The sequence below is a fragment of the Labeo rohita genome, chromosome 22 (assembly GCF_022985175.1).
Source record: "Labeo rohita strain BAU-BD-2019 chromosome 22, IGBB_LRoh.1.0, whole genome shotgun sequence".
NCBI classification, from domain to species: Eukaryota; Metazoa; Chordata; class Actinopteri; order Cypriniformes; family Cyprinidae; genus Labeo; species Labeo rohita.
In genome coordinates, this window is record NC_066890.1 from 32478533 (window position 1) to 32498915 (window position 20383).

Below are 20383 nucleotides of genomic sequence, written 5' to 3' on the forward strand. Positions count from 1 at the left end.
TACTTGAGTTTTAGATTAATAAAATGCATTTATTTCTGTTGGGATATGTGAAAACAAATGCATCATATCAACATTAATGTAGTAAAACTAAGATTTACTACTGTCTTTTTGGAGAAACTGATGATTTATGAGTTGTAACATTGCATGGTTCTCATTTTTATGGAAATTGAAAAAAAGCCAAGGTCAACATGGAACGTAATAAAACTTTGAAAAGTTATTTCTATTTGTTAAGTCTAATTATGATTTATACTAAACTTGTATTGACACCCAGTAAAGTTTAGCATAATAAAAAGTGTGATGTTTTAATATATATTGGCACAATTTATATTTAATAGCTGATTTGAAATATGAAAATGTTTGGTACAACTCATCCCATAAGTTATTGTTATTTTTGCTTAAAATAATTATAATAACAGCAACTATTAAACACACATTGTTAGTATTTCTACAGTTTTTTAATTGAAATTGCACTCAAAAAGAGCAATTTTAATGTATGTACACTACCAGTCAAAAGAAAAGTTTTTGAACAGTAAGATTTTTAATGTTTTTTTTAAAGAAGACTCTTCTGCTCACCAAGCCTGCATTTATTTGATCCAAAGTACAACAAAAACAAAAAATTGTGAAATATTTTTACTAGTTTTCTATTTGAATATATTTAAAAATGTAATTTATTCCTGTGATTTCAAAAATGAAATTTTAGCATCATTACTCCAGTCACATGACCTTTCAGAAATCATTCTAATATTCTGATTAGTTGCTCAAAAAACATTTATTATTATTATTATTGTTGAAAACAGCTGAAGTAGAATTTTTCAGGTTTGTTTGATAAATAGAACGTTTAGAAGAATAGCATTTATCTGAAATAGAAATGTTTTGTAACATTACAATTATCTTTATAATCACTTTTGATCAATTTTAAACGTCCTTGCTAAATAAAAGTATTAATTTCTATAATTATAAAAAAAATATATACTGACTCCAAGCTTTTGAGTGGTATGGTGTATAATGTTAAAAAAGCTTTTAATTTAGATAAATGCCGGTCTTTGGATCTTTCTATTCATCAAAGAATCCTGAAAAACGTTTTAAATATTGATAATAAAAATGATAAAAATGTTTCTTGAACAGCAGATCAGCATATTAGAATGATTTCTGAAAGATCATGAGATGCTGAAGACTGGAGTAATGATGCTGAAAATTCAGCTTTGAAATCACAGGAATAAATTACATTTTAAAATATATTCCATTAGAAAATTTTAGTTATTTTAAATAGTAAAAATATTTAAAATTGGTACTGTTTTTGCTGTACTTTGGATCAAATAAATGCAGGTTTGTTGAGCAGAAGAAACTTCTTTAAAAAACATTAAAAACCTTTCTGTTCAAAAACTTTTGACTGTTAGTGTATATTTTCCATAAAATAATTTTTAAAAGCCTAATTAAATTAGTATCAGTGACTTGCCTTTATTGACTGATTTTAAAATCAGATTGAAGCTTGAAAATATCCATTTCCTTCCACTTTCACAGATCAATCTGCACTGAATTTTTAAGACAACGACGATGTTTGAGAACGTACCGACAGGTATCAGTCATTTTTGCGCTTTTCATCCGAGCACGCCTACTATGTCATTAATCCGTCTTTGCATGGTTAATATCGCAATTGTGTGTGTTCTCAGTGTCTGCTTCCGAGCGGCAGCAGGTGCTCCAGGCCTTGGAAAGACTTCAGTCCAAGCTCGTGCAGAGGGAAGAGTGGACCCACAGCGACAGGCTCGGCACGCTGAAGGAAGCCCTGCAGAGCCCTCTGTTCGGCCACATCCTCACCCTGCAGCACTCCGTCAAACAGCTTAAAGACCAGGTGAGACTTCTACCAAAATAGATATATTTGTCCACCTTTTTCTTTATATATATATATATATATATATATATATGTGTGTATATATGTATATATGTGTGTATATATATATATTATATATATATGTATGTATGTATGTATGTATGTATGTATGTATGTATAGTTATACACCACTACACTACTGTTTCAAAGTATGGGGTAAGTTTTTATATGCTTTTGAAGTAAGTTTCTTATGCTCACCAAGGCTGCATTTATTTGATAAATACAGTAAAAACAGTAATGTTGTGAAATATTATTGCAGTTTAAAAGAACTGCTTTTTATTTGAATATATTTTACAATGTAATTTATTCTTGCGATGCAAAGCTGAATTTTCAGCATCATTATTTCAGTCTTCTGTGTCACGTGATTCTTTCGAAATCATTGTAATATGCTGATTTGGTACTTGAAACATTTTTTTTTTATTTCTCTCAGTGTTGGAAAACACTTTATATTTTCAGGAACATATGCAGTGCCTTATCGGATGAGTAGTTTATTCCCTCTTTAAACAGAAGAAAACAAACAAGCAAACACAGTTCTGAACCTATTTTTTTTAAAAATATAAATATATTTTTTTTCTTTTAGGTTTTATATATTTATATAATATTATATTATAATATAATGTATATATTTTTTAGTTTTTTTTTTTCTTCTTTATTCCCCCTTTTTTCAGTTTTTTTTTTTTTTTTCAATATTTTTTTTTATTTCTATCATTTACAATCACTTAATATTTTTATGGCAACCAGGATCATATGCAGTGCCTCAGCAGATAAGATTATTTCATCTTTAAACAAAAAGCAAGCAAACAAACACAAGCCTGATCTTTTAAAAAAAAAAAAAACATTTTGTTATTAATGTTACAAACACTTAATATTTTTAGTTTTTGATCTTTTCCAATTTTTTTTTTTTTTGCTTCAAAATCAATTTGTAATGTGACTCATTCCATGGCTGCTTGGTTAGATTCATGTCTAATTACGTGTAATTATTGAATATATATTTTTTGAATTGAATTCCCTTATTGAATACTTTATTTATTCTACACCTATGTATAGAATAAACATAAACATATGTAGGTGTATATGACTTTCTTATTTCAGAAGAATGTAATCAGATTTATATTAAAAAATGTCCTGGCTCTTTCAAGCTTAATAATGCCAGTGAATAGGTGTTCAGAATTTGAAGTCCAATAAAGTGCATCCATCCATCATAAAAAGTACTCCACACAGCTCCAGGAAGCTAATAAAGAACTTCTGAAGCAAATCGTGTAAGAAAATTATCAATATTTAAAACTTTATAAACCGTAATCTCAAGATAGATATATATATATCACATATATATATATATACACAAAGATATATATATATATATCTTGATTGTATTCGTCCAAAAGAAGAAAGTCATATACACCTAGGATGTTTGAGGGGGAATGAATCGTGCTGTAATTTCATTTTTGGGTGAACTGTCCCTTTAATTTTTTTTTTTCCACTAATGGTCATTATATAATGGTAGAATTTTTATGCATGTTATTGATGTTGAAAGTTAAACGCCAAGGTCAGCTAAAGCATAGTATGTTAATGTGTACTCGTAATGCCAAATCAGCATAGAAATCACATCATTTATTTAGACTCAAAGAACTTCTAAAAATGAACTTGTTTGTTTGCATCCCATCCCGGTGAGCATGTATTTCTTAAGCACACACTCGAGATGCTGAAAGACTCTCGTCCCTATTTGTATTCAGTCAGAGTTTTTATTGACACAAGAAACCTCTTTACAATAAACAATCCGCACACCAAATTAAGATAATGGCAATAACGGAAGCTCGCCTTCATATTCTAAGTGCTGGGAAGGTCAGACGTGCGCCTATGAATGCGTCAGGTGAAAAACCTATCAAGTATGTCGAGGCGGGCAACAGCCGGAGTTTCTATCAAGCCTTAATATCTACTGTCTGAGTTTGAGTAACTGCCTTGTCGGAGATGTATCGATGAAATAGGCTGGAACCTGCTCTGTCAGCCCGGACTAAATAAGCACAAGACTGATAAGTTCCCACAGTAAGAGTCTAAAGGTCATTAATACATTACCTGTTGGGGACTAGCGAATACTGCAGAGGAATGTATTGATTTTTTTTTTTTTTCTTTCCTTTCCTCTGCCTGTAGGACATGGCTGTTCCTCTGTGGGCTGTTTTATCTTTTAGATGAACAGTACATGGTTTGTCCCAAATTATTTGGACAAGCTATGAGATAATGGGTCAAGTGTATTTATTTTTTTTATTTGTATACTTACAACGGTCAGGTTTTTGTATACAAATGCGTAAATGGGCACAATTTATGTTTGTATGCATAAGTAAAACAACATTCAAGTATCTCAGCACTACGTGATTTATAATATATGTGGTTTGTAACTGCCGGAATGCAGGAATTATTTGGACAGGCTATTTGAATGATGATGCTTGAATCATATCAAATCTTTCTGTGTATTTATGAATGTATTTATTTGTAACTGTCAGGGCCTCTCCGCTACATAGTTAGAGAGCTTGTTGTGAAACAAATGAATAGGCACAATTCATGTTCGTCTCTATAATTTTTTTGAAACATTTAAGTATTTAGTCCTACTTTTTAAATAATGATAAAGTTAATAATAATAATAATAATAATAATGATCATGATAATAAATGTATTTAAAACAAATTTGTAATGTTATTAAATAGATTTTTTTAAACAATTTTATATTTGTTCAAATAACACATTTGAAACATTTTAGTATTCAACTCATGCATTAAATAATTAAAATAATAATAAATTATTATTATTATTATTATTAAAATAAATTTCAAGCACATTCATAGATAGACATTGTCGTTGGTATTATAATTGGTATAATAATAATACTAATAATTCTGATTAATTATATTACAGTATTATAATACTTATAACAAATTTGTAATGTTATAAATATAATTTTTTTAATCAGTCAAAATAATACATTTGAATCATTTAAGTATCCAACTCATGCATTTTATTATTATTATTATTATTATTAATATTAATAAAATATATTTCCAATAATGATCTTTTTTGTTTTGTTGTTAAACAACATAAGTTGTTTAAACAACTTATAATAAATATTTGTCTAAACACGCTTGAGACATTTAAATATCCAACTTATACATTAAATTATGTTGTTATTGTTGTTGTTATTATTATTATTATTATTATTACTACTACTATTAGAATTATTACTGATGATAAAAGTATTCATAATAATGTTAATAATAATTACTATTATTACTAAAATGTATTTCAAACAAATTTGCTTATAGAATTTGTCTTTTTTTTCTTGGTATAATATTTATTAATTATATTATAATAATAATTGTAAACTGTTTATATTTGTCTAAATAACACATCTGAAACATTTAAGTATCCAACTCATGCATTAAATTATTATTATGATGATGATTAGTAATAATAATAAATGTAATAATTAATATTAATAATAAAATATAATAAGAATAATTTTTACTGTTATTATTATTATTATTGTTATTATTATTATTAAATTAGGTTCCAAACTAATTTATAAATGGTCGTCGTTGTTGTTGTTTTTGTTATATGTAATCATTTGTAATAATGATGATAATAATAATAATAATAATAATAATAATAATAATAATAATTATTATTATTATTATTGTTTATTATTATTATTATTATTATTATTATTATTATTATTATTATTAAATTTCTTTAATATATATCTTTATAGCTTTAGAATTAACTTTTCCTCTCTTTGTAGTTAAACAGCTTGCCTCCGGACACATGCACCGAGTTCAGTTTCTCCAGGAAGGGTCAGCTGATCGTCAGTGCGAGTCGTCCGTCCAGCAGCCTGGGATCTGTAGTGTCCAACGGTACAGCTTCAACTACCATATCTTCTGAGCAGCTTCAGAGATGGTTACATGCAGCGGCAAAGGTGGGATGTATTTTATGTAATCTTTCCTCTAGATAAACATTGTTTCATTTAATGTGCCAAATATTGAACATAGTTTCCACAATGTTTTAGCTCAGCCTGCATTATTTATACAGTTAGTATGAATGCTGCATCATATCTTGCACGTTTAACACAGGGAAGGAAGACAGAGCTCATCAGCCTGCAGAAGCCGTTGTCTGGAGGTCTAGGTTTCAGTGTGGTCGGCCTGAGACCAGAGGGAGTGGGCAGTCATGGTGTTTTCGTCCGACAGGTGCAACAAGGGAGCGTCGCAGACAGGTGAGAATGTTTTCTTCATATTAAAATAAATGTTTTCAGTTAGATTTGTAGCCAGATGTAAGTTGTACCTACAGTCATGGCCAAAAGTATCGGCACCCTTGCAATTCTGTCAGAAAATGCAACCCTTCTCTCCGAAAATTATTGCAGTTGCAAATGTTTTGGTACTCGTGTTTATTTTTTTGTTTGCATTGGAACAACACAAAAAAACAACGAAAAGTGAAATCTAAAACAATTCCACACAGAACCCAAAAAATGCACTAGACAAAATTAAATCTGCAGATCAGCTTGAATTTGTTTGGAAGTTAATCAGGGTTCTTTATCCACCATTCAAACAATCCTTTGTTGTAATTTTTCATTAATTTAGCTCTTCCGTCCACGTCCAGGGAGGTTAACTACAGTGGCGTGGGCTGTAAACCTCCTGATGATATTGGACACAGGAACATTAAGAGATCTGGACTTGTAGCCTTGAGATTGTCCATGTTTTTCCACAATTTTTTCTCTCAAATCCACAAACAACTCTTTACACTTCTTTCTTTTCTCCATGCTCAGTGTGACACAGAACACAAAGGTTAAGTCAACTTTTGTCCATTTGAACTGGTTGCAAGTGTGATTACTATATTTCCCTCACCTGTTACTTGCCACAGGTGTGTCTAAATACAAATTACAGGAGCATCACATGCTTGAAAAGCAATTGACAAGGAGCCAATAATTTTGTCCAGTCCATTTGTAAGTTCTGTGTGAAAGTTTGACTTTTCGTCTCTGTTTTTTTGTGTTGTTGCAGTGCAAACAAAAACAATAAGCACATGAACACCAAAACATTTGCAATTGGAACAATTTTCTGAGAGAAGTGTTGCATTTTCTGACAGAATTGCAAGGGTGCTGATATTTTTGGCCTATGACTGTATTGTGTTGGCACTGTGTTTGTTTACAAAGCGTTACAAATATTTTAGCATGATATTGACTCATTTATTTTAATTAGATGAATCACATGGACGATAAACATAATATTTCTTATCTCCAGGGATGGAAGATTGCAGGAGAATGATCAGATTCTGGCGATTAACGGGATTCCTTTGGATCAGAGCGTGACGCAGCAGCAGGCCATCGCTCTTCTCCAGCAACAGAGAGACCGAGTGGAGCTGGTGGTGGCCAGAGACACTGTGCCCAAACCCAGACTCTCTACATCTGGACCCGCTCAGACGGTACGGCTGTTTTAATTGCCGCCGCATTGTGTTGTTCAGTGTTTAACTGGGACTTTGTGTCCGTCATAGTTCTTCAGCAGTTGGGGATGCTACTTTGAAACTGTAGCTCAGCCCTGCAGAGTTTAGCTTCAACCCTGATTAAACAAACCTGATTGAGCTAATCAGCTCTTTCAGGCTTATTTGAAAACTCCATGGTACACGTGTTGGAGCAGCGTTTGAGCTAAACTCTACAGCGGCCCTCTGGGAACTGAGTTTGACACGCCTGCTGTAGCTTGATGGTTTACGAATCAAATACGGCGTCTGTGGTGCTCGTTGGATGCCAGTAACATCAATCACCGTTGGTTCTCATGACTAAACATTATGGCATGAAACGTCGTTTACGATTGATTAGAAACCGTTTGATTAGAAAAATCCAAATTGCAAACTGTCATTGATGGTGAGGAAAAGCATTTACGTTTGAAACGATGAGAGGAAGTGTAAATAACAATGTTAGGTGAGCTAATCTTTGGAGTTAATAGCTGTATGAGCCTATTTCCACTACAAAGTCAATAGAAAGTGAATCTGGTTTATATCTCAGAATTCAGATTTCTTTCTTTCCTAATTGCGAGTTTTTGTCTCCAAATTCTGAGTTTATATCTTGAAATTCTGAAATGTGTGCAGTGTGAGATGAAAGTCACGTTCACTTTTTTAAATTTTTATTTTATTTGCTGTATATACTTTTTGTCTTGTTTTTGCTTTGATTGTTTAGTTATTTTTTTTTTACATTTTGTTTTATTTTTAGTGTTTTTTTTTTTGTCTTGTTTAATTTTGCTTTGTGTGTGAATGAGTTTTTGTTTTTGTGTGTTTTGTTTAGCATTTTATTCTATGTTTTTGTTATGTTTTTTTATTTATTGGGTTTTATTTAGTTTATTTTTGCATTTTATTTGTAGTTCATTGCATTTTAGTTATTTTTTGTAGTGTGTATTTGTTTGTTTGGTTTTATTTATTTAGTTTTTAGTTTTGTTTTGTTTTCTCAATTTAAATGTTTAGTTGCAAAAAAGCATATATAATTTTTATTTATTTTTATTTATTTATTTATTTTTTAACACAACCCAATCCAACCCACATCCATAAAATGAAAACGTAAAACAGTGCAGTGTGAAATTAAAAAGTCATGGTTACATTTTTAATTTTTTTTTTTATGTCAACTTTTTAGTTTTATCTTGTTTTCAGTTTGTTTTATTTTTAGATTTGTTTAGTTATTCTTTCTTTTATTTTAGTTTTTTAGTGTTTATTTAATATTTTACTGTTTATTTATTTTTTATTTTTAGTGTATATTATTTATTTAGTGTTTTTATTTTTAAGTTTGTTGTTGTCTTGTTTCTTTTTATTTGTTTGTGAATAATGAGTTTTTGGTTTTGTGTTTTGCATTTATTTTTTGTTGTTTTGAATTTTATTTTCTGTTTTGTTTTCTGTTTTTGAGAAGTTTTTTTTGTGTTTTATTATTTTTTGTGTGTGTGTTGGCTTTATTTGTTTTATTTATGTAGTTTTTGGTTTGTTTTGTAATTATATTTTTGTTTGTTTTATTTTTAGTTTTTAGTTTAGTTTTCTTTCCTCAAAGCAGATGTGTTGCTTTTTTTATTTTTATTTTTTTTTTTAGTGTAAGATTAAAAAGTCATGGTTACGTTTTCAATTTTTATTATTATTTTTTTTTATATATACTTTTTCGTTTGTTTGTTTTTGTCTTGTTTTCATTTTGTTTTATTTTTAGATTTGTTTAGTTTATTTTTTATTTAAGTGCTTTTTAAGTTTGTTGTTGTCTTGTTTCTTTTTGTTTGGCATTTATTCTTGTTTTTTTTTTAGTTTTTGTTTTGTCTTTTGTTTCTTTTTTATTTTTGGGTTTATTTTGTTCATTTTTTTTAAAAAAATTTTGTGTGTTTTTGTTTGGTTGGTTTTGTTTATTTTTCATTTAGTTTTGTTATTTTTGTTTACTTTTAGTTTTGTAGCTTATATTTTATTTGTATTTGTTTTATTTTTGGTTTAGTTTAGTTTACTTAATTCAGATGTTTAGTTGCAAAAAAGCACATAAAATCAGCTTTTTCCCCCAGTTCAAACCACATCCATATATGTATTCATTCTGCAACATCATACAAATTGCATAATATTGAGTTTTTATCTCCCAATTCTGAAAAAAATGTTAATTTTAAAGTCACGTTTACATTTTCTATTTTTATTTTATTTTCTATATATACTTTTTGTTTGGTCTTGTTGTCATGTTGTTTTATTTAAATGTTTTTTTTTTTTCGTGACCACGTAGCACAGCAATGTCACATGAGCGTGTAACTACGATAGAGACGATAGTCCAAAATCTCTAAGTCAGTACATTTGATGTACATTTTTAAACTTATTAGTGAAGTGCATATAGCATTTTTGGCTTTTACATGGTTTTCAAGTTTAACTTTACCTGTTTAATAAAGCCAGTATTTCCTAAGGCCTAACAAACTGAGCTAAGTTTGTATTGGTGATGTTTTAATTTCTATCATATACACATTATCAGATCCAGTGACAGACATGGCAAGAAATTGCTTAAGCATCTGGATTTAACCTGCTTGAGCTATAAACAGTAATGCAGCCTAAACTAAGAGCATATTTATTTGCCTTGTTCCCATTATTATAATGTGATCCTCAGGAAAATAAAGCCCTTAAAACATCCTGATATAACCTAAGCGCGTCTAACTAAAGACAGAAATGCGCAGACGTTCTCAGGTTCATCCGAAAGACCTTTGTGAAAGAAATAAGCTCGGAAGAGGAAAGAAAATGAGGCTGGAAAGACCAACAGCCAGTAGATGAACTGCATTAACCTAAGCCTTCAACAATAAACACAACGCTTCCCTCTCGTCGACTTTAATTAAGTACCCAAACTTAACCGCTCTCAAATTAATGGCGAACGCGCACGGCGAGTTCCTCTCGCTGGAAAAATGATGGTAGTTTTGATTTGGTCTTTACATCGTAAGCCAGGTTGTGTATTTCTGCTCTGCCGATGCTTATTTTTTCGATCTGAAATGTTTAATATTGTTAATTCGGAGTATGTAGGAGCCAGACTTTGGTTTCATTCATGTGTTGTTCCGTTACGGGCTTGTGTTTAATGGAGCAAAAGTCTGGTTTTCATTTGATTGCTTGTTGCCCGGCCAAACTCTGTGTCACCAGATGTCAACAAAGTAGTCAGTGGCGCTGAACTTGTTTATAAGTCAGATTAAGTATCTGTTTGTTGCGCTCTATAAAATAAAATGGATTTTATCGCAAACATGACTCAATACCGCAAACGCAGAAGGCGACGGACGATACAGAAGGCTTTGCCAAGACGTGATATTGGCGATTATCGTGATGTTAAAAAGGGAAAAAGCTTTTGAATGAATCTCGCAAACCTGTCAAGAACATCAACAGGTCATAATAGGGGAAAAATATGTTCGTAAAGGAAAAAAAAAAACTATTTTTACACCATATATTAAATAATAATTTTTAGCATTTATATTAGGGTTGTTAGTTTAACATGTAGTGTGGTTATAGTTGTGATTTTGGCTTTGTAAATCATTTAAGATTTTAAATTGATTGTCAGTCAATTTTTTGACACATTAGTGGTTAGTTTTAACATTTTTAAATAAATTATTTTCACGTATTCATGTTAATTTGTTTAGTGTTGCTTATAGTTGGAATTTATATGATTAATTCTTAAGTTTTGTAAGTAATTAAAAATTTTGAATTGATTATTTCTTGTTACACATTTAATTTATGCAAATTACAAAAATCATTTGATTTTTAATGTAATATTTAAATAAGCTTGTTTTTTAAGCTTGTTTATTAATTTATATTTATTTATTTAGATATATATTTAGAATTGTAAATTAGTGTGATTTTAATGATTCTAATAATAAATAATTCCGCTTTTATTCATTTTACATTTTTTACTCACTTTCAAAATATCATTTTATTTCCTTTTTAATGTACATTTTTTTAGAAATATATTTGTTTATGTATTTATACATGAAAATGATGATATTGATGTATATATTTTAGAAATGTGAATTATTGTAGTTTAATATGATTGTTTTCTTTTTCTTTTCTTTTTTTTTTTTTTTTTTTTTGGTGACCTACACGTTTTAATTTCTTTTATTTTATATTGATAAATATTTAGAATAGTGAATTATTCTGATTTTCATTTGTCTTTCATTCTTTTTCTTTCGTTCTTATTCTCTTTCTTTCTTTCTTTCTTTTTTTCTTTTTTTTCTGTCCTGGACATGTTTTCATTTTATAAAATTTTCATTTTAATATCTTTTTTTTTTATATTGATATATTTAGAATTGTGAATTATTTAGATTTAATATGATTTTTATTTTTATTTATTTATTTAATGTTTGTAATGTATATTTAGAATTGAGAATAAATAAATTTAAATGTAATTATTTAGATTTAATATGATTTTTATTTTTATTATTATTTAATTTTGAATGTATATTTAGTTTAAATTTTATTTTATGTTTATTATTATTGTTATTATTATTATTATTATTATTAGTTAATTTGAGCTTATTTAGTTTAATTTTTATTTTAGTTTATATATATATATATATATATATAAATAATTTTTTTTTTTCTTTTCTTTTTTCTTTTCTTTTTTATTTATTTATTTTGTGACCTGGACATGTTTTCTTTTTTTTTTTTTTTTTTTTTTTGTAGTGATTTATTTAGAATTGAGTTTTATTTATTTATTTATTAATTTATTTATTTATTTTGTGACCTGGCCATGTTTTCTTTTCTTTTTTTTTTTTTGTAATGGTATATTTAGAATTGATATATTTATGTAATGATATATTTCTTTATTTTTTTTATTTTATTTTTTTGTGACCTGGACATGTTTCTATGTTTTCATTTTTTATGTATATATTAATATATATTTAAAATTGTGAATTAATCTGATTTAATATGATTTTTATTTTATTTATTTATTTATTTGGTGACAGAGACGTGTTTTCATATATTTAGAATGTTTTCATATATTTATTATATTTAGAATTGAGAATTTTATTTATATTTTTTTTATATATCTATAAATAGAATAGTGAATTATGATTTAATATGCCTTTTCTTTTCTCTTTTGACCTAGTTTTGTTTTCATGTTTTCATTTCTTTAGAATATAGAATTGATATTTATTGTGTTTTTTTTTTTTTTTTTTAATTAATTAATTTATTTATTTTTGGTGACCTGGACATGTTTCCTTTTTTATATTGATATATATTTAGAATAGTGAATTATTCTGATTTAATATCTTTCTTTTTTTCTTCTTTTTTTGGTGACCTAGTCTTGTTTTTCTAAGATCCACCCTTGTAGCTCATGTAAAATGTAAGCCCTTCGTAGGTAAACCTCTGAACACATTGTTTCCTTATTACGTTTAAATACCTGTCAATCTGAGACTTGGGAATTACTAATGTCAATCATCATATGTTGGCTTAAAATCTTAGCAATGAAGACGTCACTCCACAAGCATGTATTATGTCCTCTAGCTAACCCCATATTCAAACAGACCCCCACCTTCCCTTCCATTTCAATCTATTCTCTTATCGTTTAAAGCTGAGAAAATATTTATCTATTTAAGATTGTTAGGACCCCGAGGGATCAGCGCTCCTTCCCTTAAATGGAGGAGAGCAGGAACAAATGTAGCTGAGGTATATTTTTCCTCACTTCCCCTGCGCTTCTATCTCTCAGTAGAGCCAGACCTCTGAAGCCCTTGAAAATATCTTGAATCCTAATTATACTCCATTGGAAAGTTTCATGCGGGCAAGACTTGTGTTGCACTGCTCTGAGATTCCCACTCCTGGAGGAATAACATCCAAGCCTTTTCCCAACGGAGATGTTTTCTGCCTCCCACAATGGCTTTCTCATTAACCATCGCTAATGTATAGATGTTTATTTAAGCTGTGGCCTGAAGGAAATACGGCTGTTTGTGGAAAGAAATATAGCTGTATTTGTTGGGTTTGGGTCGTCAGTGTTTGCTGTGTTTTAATCCTCTAGATTTACTATAGGATTGCCAGGCATGTTTAAAAGAACAGTTACAAACTTTCAGTCTTTTTGCATAAATATAATTATTTAATTGGTATGTTTTTGTTTTGCATTTTATTTTTTTTTTTAACTGTTATTTTTATTTATTTTTATTTTTTATTTATTTTTTTTAAGTTTGTTTTTGTCTTGTCTCTTTTTGTTTTATGAGTTTATTTTTTTTTTTTTGCGTATTTTGTTTTGCATTTTTTATAGTTTAAGTTTGTATTGTTTTTATTTTTAGTTTTTATTTATTTTATTTTCATTTTGTTGTGTTTTTACTGTTTAAGTTTGTTTTTGTATTATTTCTTTTTGTTTTAGAATTTATATTTAATTTTTGGTTTTGTGTGTTTTGCCACTTATTTTTAGTTCAATTTTGTCTTATTTTTATTTTTGCATTTTTTTTTTTTTTTTGTTTTGTCTTGTTTTTTTCTTTTTCTTTTTTGTTTATTTCGTTTTTTTTTATTTGTTTAATTTTTGGTTTTGTGTGTTTTGTTTTGCAATTTATTTTTAGTTTAACTTTGTCTTGTTTTTATAGTTTAAGTTTGTATTGTGTATTTTTTTTTTTTTTTTTTTTTTTTTTTTGTTTATTTATTTTGTTTTCATTTTGTTGTGTTTTTAGTATTTAAATTTGTTTTTATATTGTTTCTTTTTGTTTTTGAATTTATATGTAATTTTTGGTTTTGTGTGTTTTGCCTTTTTATCTTTAGTTTAATTTGGTCTTGTTTTTATTTATTTATTTGCATTTTTTGTTTTCTTGTTTTTCTTTTCTTTTTTTTTTTTTAGTTATTTAATTTTTAGTGTTTTTTTTAAGTTTGTTTTTGTCTTGTTTCTTTTTGTTATGAATTTATTTTTAGTTTTTGGTTTTGTATTTTATTTTTATTTTTATTTGTTTTGTTTTATTTTATATAATTTATTTTGCATTTGCATTTAGTTTTTTGTTTTGTTTTTTTTGTCTTGTTTTTTTGTATTATTTTTAGTTTTTGTTTGCATAGTTATTTCATTTTGTTTTATTTTAGTGTTTTTAAGTTTGTTTTTGTCTTGTTTTTCTGTTTCATGAATTTAGTTTTAGTTTTTAGTTTTGTGGTTTGTAATTTTTTTGTTTTGAATAATTTTATTTTTATTTTGAGTTAATTATTAGCATTTTATTATTAGCTTAATTTGTGTTGTGTCTTTTGTTTATTAAGTATTTAGTTTTTTTCTTTAGTTTTATTTTTGTTTTGTCTTGTTTTTGTTTTGTATTTTTAGTCTTTGTTTAGTTATTTTAATTTTTGTTTTATTTTTAGTGTTTTTAAGTTTGTTTTAGTCTTGTTTCTTTTTGTTTCATGATCTTATTTTTAGTTTTTAGTTTTGTGTTTTGATTTCTTTTGAATTTATTTTTATTTTGCATTTTATTTTTAGTTTAATTAGTGTTGTTTTATTTTATTTATTTTGCATTTAGTTTTTTTTTTGTTTTGTCTTGTTTTTATTTTGTATCATTGGGTTTTGTTTGTTTAGTTATTTTGTTTTTATTTTGTTTTATTTTTAGTGTTTTTTTTAAGCTAGTTTCTTGTTTCTTGTTTTCTTGTTTTATGAATTTATTTTTATTTTTTGGATTTCTGTGTTTTGTTTTGGATTTAATTTTTAGTTTAATTTTCTCTTGTTTTTTTTTATTTCATGTATTTAATTATTAATTTTGCGTTTTGTTTTCTTTTTGTTTTGTCTTGTTTCTTTTTGTTTTATGAATTTATTTTTAGCTTTTGGTTTTCATGTTGTTTTTGTTTTTTGTTTCCTGAACTCAAATGTTTAGATGTTTAGTTTCAAAAAAAGTGCAAAACCCAAAAACCCAAAACCCAGTCCTGTCCATATCCATGTGAATCCATTATGCAACATACAAAGTGCATAATATTGTCTGAAGAATGACATTTTCCCTCCGATCTAATATACACTGATGAATCATGACAGAGGTGAATTTCGACCCCAGTAAGTAAGTCTCAAAAAAGCACTTAAGTTTTTCTTTGGGGACACAGAAAGAGACTTCTTATCTCCGAAATGGTTCTTTTCTCCTCACAGCGGGACGAGCGCGAGTGTAAAGCTTTGTTTCGAAAGAGCGGCGGGGCGAACGGCAGAGGAGGGTTTCATTAGATAGTGAGAAAATTGCAGAGGTAGTCACCCGGCAGATAACAGCCTGGTAATAAGAGAACAGAAATGTACTGATTGCAGGTCATTTATATGAGCCCAAGGAGACTTGGGTGATTAGGAGCGCGGCTGACGTGAGATCACAAAGACTCTCGTGGGCTTTCCTGACCCTGACATTGATCAGCCACTGCGGGATCACACCGTTAACACGTTCATTAGCATTTCGTGCCCTATTACGGCTCTGCCGCAGGATGTAGTCACAGGTCTTGGGTCGTCAATCGCTCCCTATTTGGACAATCAAAGGTGATTGAATGGATCTTTATTCTTAAAGTAGACAGTTTTGTGGCTCAAAGTAAATTATGACCGATGCCCACTGACCTCTGAATGTGTAAGACAAGACAAGGGAATGAAAACTGTCTCCTGTGTGTGTCTTTTGCAGGATCAGTGGGGACACGTGGAGGAGATCGAGCTGGTGAACGATGGATCCGGCCTGGGATTTGGGATCGTCGGAGGAAAGGAAACGGGAATGGTGGTCAGGACCGTGTTGCCAGGCAGCGTGGCCGATAGGGTTTGTGTTTACATCTCCTACATATTTCCTTAATGCATTTTGTTAAGAATTATGGGTGATCGCTGAACCATTGATTTGAGTTTATATGTGATTTAGCACTGTTACACCCAGTGCAATTTATGCAGTTTATGGTTTTCAGTAGAATTGCAATGTCTGATATGTGAATGAATCATTATAAATTCACAAAAAAACAATTGGGTTAAACAGTTGGGTTTCCTGGCATACTTAATGTTTACTTGCAGTATTGTTGCATTCCCCCAAGAATCTTTGCATTCTTTCTCTCAGCTATTTTATTCCCCTGAAAAACTTGGAAAACAGTTGCATTCCTCCAAGAAACTTTGCGTTTTCTCACAAAAATTTTGCGTTTGCCCCTGAGAAACGTTGCATTTGCTTTCAAAACGGTTGCATTCCCTGAGAAACTTCACATTAGCTTGCAAAACATTTTTGCAAAAGTTTTTTGCAAAAATGTTGTGTTCCCTAGGGAATTTGCCCTGTTTAGGAAATCTAGCCATAAGCTTTCACTCACAAAATTGTTGCATTCCCTGAGAAACTGTGTTTTAGCTTGCAAACCGGTTGGGTTCCTCCAAGAAACGTAGCTTTCTCTCGCAGAAATGTTGTGTGTCCCTGAAAAAGTTTCCTTTCTTTTCAAAACGGTTGCATTCCCTGAGAAACTTTGCATTTCTTGCAAAACATTTTGGCTGAAGTTTTTTGGTTTTTCTCATTTCTCAGCCCTAGGTGTTTGCTCGCACAGTTGTTGTGTTCTCCTGAGAAACTTTGCATTCTTTTGCAAAAATATACTGTTCTTTCAACAAAATTAGTTTTAACTTGCAAAATTTTTTACTTTGCGTTCTCTCACAAAAACGTTGCATTTGCTTTCAAAACAGTTGCGTTCCCTGAGAAATTTGACATTAGCAAAGTTTTTTGCGAAAATGTGTATTCCTTAGGGAATTTGCTGTTTAGTAGATCTGTCCCTAAGCATTTTGCATTCCCCTGAGAAACTTTAAGAAAACTCTAAGAAACTTAAGCTTGCAAAACTGTTGCATTCCTCGAAGAAACTTTGGGTTTTCTCGCAAAATTGTTGCATTCCCTCAAGAAACATTGCGTTTTCTTGCAAAACTATAGTGTTTCCTGAGAAACTTTTCGTTAGCTTATGAAACTGTTGCGTTCCTTCAAGAACCTTTGCGTTCTCTTGCAAAAATGTAGCTTGCCCCAGCAAAAACTTGCGTTCTCTCACAAAACTATTATTTTCTCCATCCAACCTATTGTGTTCGCCTGAGAAACTTTGCATCCTCTTGCAAACCAGTTGCGGTCCTCTGAGAAACTTTGTGTTCTTTTGCAAGAAATGTCACGTTTCCTCGAGAAATGTTGTTTGCTCAAAACTATATTGTTGAGAAACTTTGCATTAACTTGCAAAATTGTTGGGTTCCCCTGAAAGACTTGCTTTTGACGCAAAAGTATTGCATTTTTGAGAAACTTTGTGTTAGTTTGCAAAAGTATTGTGTTCCCACTGAAACTTTGTGTTCTCTCACAATTTTTTTTTTTTTTATCTCCACTGAGATACATTCTCTAGCCAACCTGTTGTGTTCCCCTGAAAAACTTTGCATTCTCTTGTAAAAATTTTGCATTCCCCAGTGAAAATTTGTGTTATCTTGCAAAACTGTAATGATCCCCCAAGATACTGTGTCTTGCCAACCTTTTGCCTTCCCCAGAGAAACTTTGCTCTCTCTCAAGAAACTGTTGCATTCCTCAGGAAATTTTCCCTGTTTAGTAAATCTGGCCTTAAGTATTTGCTTGCAAAATTGTTGCGTTCCTCTGAGAAATTTTGCTGTTCTCTGAGAAACTTAGCATTAGCTTACAAAAGTGTTGCGTTTACCTGAGAAACTTTGAGTTTGCTTGCAAAAATGTTGCGTTCCCCTGAGAAACTTTGGCATTCTGAGAAACTGTTGTTATTCACCTAACTTTTTTTTTTTTTTCTAACCATCAGGGGCTCTGTAAATGTGGAATTTTATAAGTACACCTCTCTGACCCTTCTTGGCACTGAGTGTACAAGTTCGTGACAAATTTTCATATTTGTCCTGTTTAACTCCTGAAGGACGACCTCCTTAAAGGAGAAGTCGACTTCCAAAACAACAATTTACAAATAATTTACTCACCCCCTTGTCGTCCAAGATGTTCATGTCTTTCTGTCTTCAGTTGTGAATAAATTATGGTTTTTGAGGAAAACATTTCAGTTTTTTTTTATTTCATATAATGGTCTTGATTGGTGCCCCGATTTTGAACTTCCAAAAGTTGCAGCTTCAAAAGGCTCTGAATGATCCCAGCCGAGGAAGAAGGGTCTTATCTAGCGAACCGATTGGTCATTTTTTTCGAAAAATAAAAATTTGTATACTTTTTAAGCACAAAAGCTCATGTAGCACAGGCTCTGGGATGCGCGTTCACGATGTACTATTGAATCATGTTGAAAGGTCACGCGGAACGTAGGTGGAACTACAGACCCAGTGTTTACAAAGCGAACGCACAAAGACTAATAAAGTGCAAGTCAAATGCTGTTTACAAACAAAAAGCTGCAATGATGTTGGACGATTCTGAAGTTGCAAGAGAAAATAAGATGGAGTTTATACTCTACCGTTTTTAGCCGGAGTACACAGACAATGAACTTAGACGTGATTCGTAGTAGTGATGGGAAGTTCGGATCATTTTACCGACTCGGACCTTTGAGTCTCGTTCAGCAAAATGAACAAATGTTTTTTCGAGTCATTTCGTTGATTTTAGAATCAGCGTCACGTGACAGCCCCATAAGATGAACGTACGACTCAGAAAAACCCGAAGACTCGAAACAGGTGAACTAATTAAAGTACAGAACCTAATAGGATGTTGCGCATGCACGACTGAACGAATCACTCCCCGAGACGCGTTCTTCCGAGTCACATTAAAGATCCGTTCAAAATAAACAAAGCATTCAAGAACGCACATCCCAGAGCCTGTGCTACACAAGCTTTTATGGTTAAAAAGTATAAAAAAAAATATTTTTTGAAAAAAATGGCTGATCGTTTCGCTAGATAAGACCCTTCTTCCTCGGCTGGGATCATTTAGAGCCCTTTGAAGCTGCATTTAAACTACATTTTGGAAGTTCAAAATTGGGGGCACAGTTGAAGTCCATTATATTCACCTTATTTTTCCCATAAGAGTGGGTGCAGCCATTTGTTATTTTTTTGTGTCTGGCTTCCAGTCTCATCCACTTCCAGCTATTTTTAGCTGCACAAAAAGCTTGTTTTGCTGCTTGATATTGCAAACGAGTGTGTTTTACCATATTATTTTAATGTATTGCCTTAATTATGAACACACTGGTTTTTTAGTGCAAATTTACTGCACTTCGATATTCTTCTCATTATTTCCCTATGGCGGATTATGACAGGACGTCTAACACATTACCAGAAAACAGTTTACTTCCGCATTGAGAAATAAGGTGGATAGCAGACTTGTTGGAACATTGTATCTCCAAAGAATCCTAACATGCCTTCTAAGTAAAGAGTAATTGCTAAATGTGTTAGGTTTTAGATGGGGTGTACTCATTTATGCTGTGCACTGTATATTGTTGCTTACAATATACAAAAACTATAAAGTTTAGATGTTTAACTAAATGTAAACATTAGGAGAACAGTTGTAAGATGAAATGGTAGTTTCAAAAGTGACTAGTTTTGAGAATAGACGTCATGTACGACAACGTACAGTATGCATGCGTTTGCAGTAATCTTATTTAGATGACTTTTCTCTGTCCGTATCTTCAGCGCTACTGGAAAGCATTTGACGTGGGAACTTAAAAAAAAGCAGATTGTTCAATACACACCTACTAATGTCAGCTTTACTTTCTTCAGTGCTTAGCCAGGAGGGACAGAGACTGGAAAACAACCTGTCCTGGTTTAGACCCCTCACACACACACACACACACACGCCCCTCCTCTTCTCTCCCACCCAGTGTCCAGAGCTCAGGCAACAAACCCCTTCTTGTTCAAAAGGCACATTGCTTGCATTTCACACATCAGTGGATCTTATGCTCCAAAAAAGCTGTCAAAATCAGGGCTTTGTTATCCCTGGCGTTTCCCATTTCAACCTTTAATGGCTGCGGCGGGCTTCAATGCACCCCCGCTGTCCCCGGCACAGTGGCAGGAACAAGCTGCCGAGATTTTCCCTGCGCAAGTTGATGTATCAAACGCCTTTCATGTCTCGCGCTTCACAAAGACGGCTGTTCTCCTCTCCGCGCTTTGTGTAATCACTCTTTAGT

At 30.7% G+C, this 20383-nt stretch overlaps 1 protein-coding gene across 4 annotated transcripts in view; it reads left to right on the plus strand.

Moving 5' to 3' along the window:
- Positions 1–20383, plus strand: part of patj (PATJ crumbs cell polarity complex component) — a 154737-nt gene that overhangs the window by 895 nt on the left and 133459 nt on the right. For all 4 annotated transcript variants that reach the window (XM_051094264.1, XM_051094263.1, XM_051094266.1 and 1 more), the window contains exons 3-8: positions 1522–1576; positions 1671–1849; positions 5676–5849; positions 6004–6143; positions 7165–7345; positions 15973–16101. In XM_051094264.1, coding sequence (XP_050950221.1) covers positions 1555–1576; positions 1671–1849; positions 5676–5849; positions 6004–6143; positions 7165–7345; positions 15973–16101 — 825 coding nt within the window. In that variant the 5' untranslated portion in view covers positions 1522–1554. The remainder of the gene's footprint in view (positions 1–1521; positions 1577–1670; positions 1850–5675; positions 5850–6003; positions 6144–7164; positions 7346–15972; positions 16102–20383) is intronic.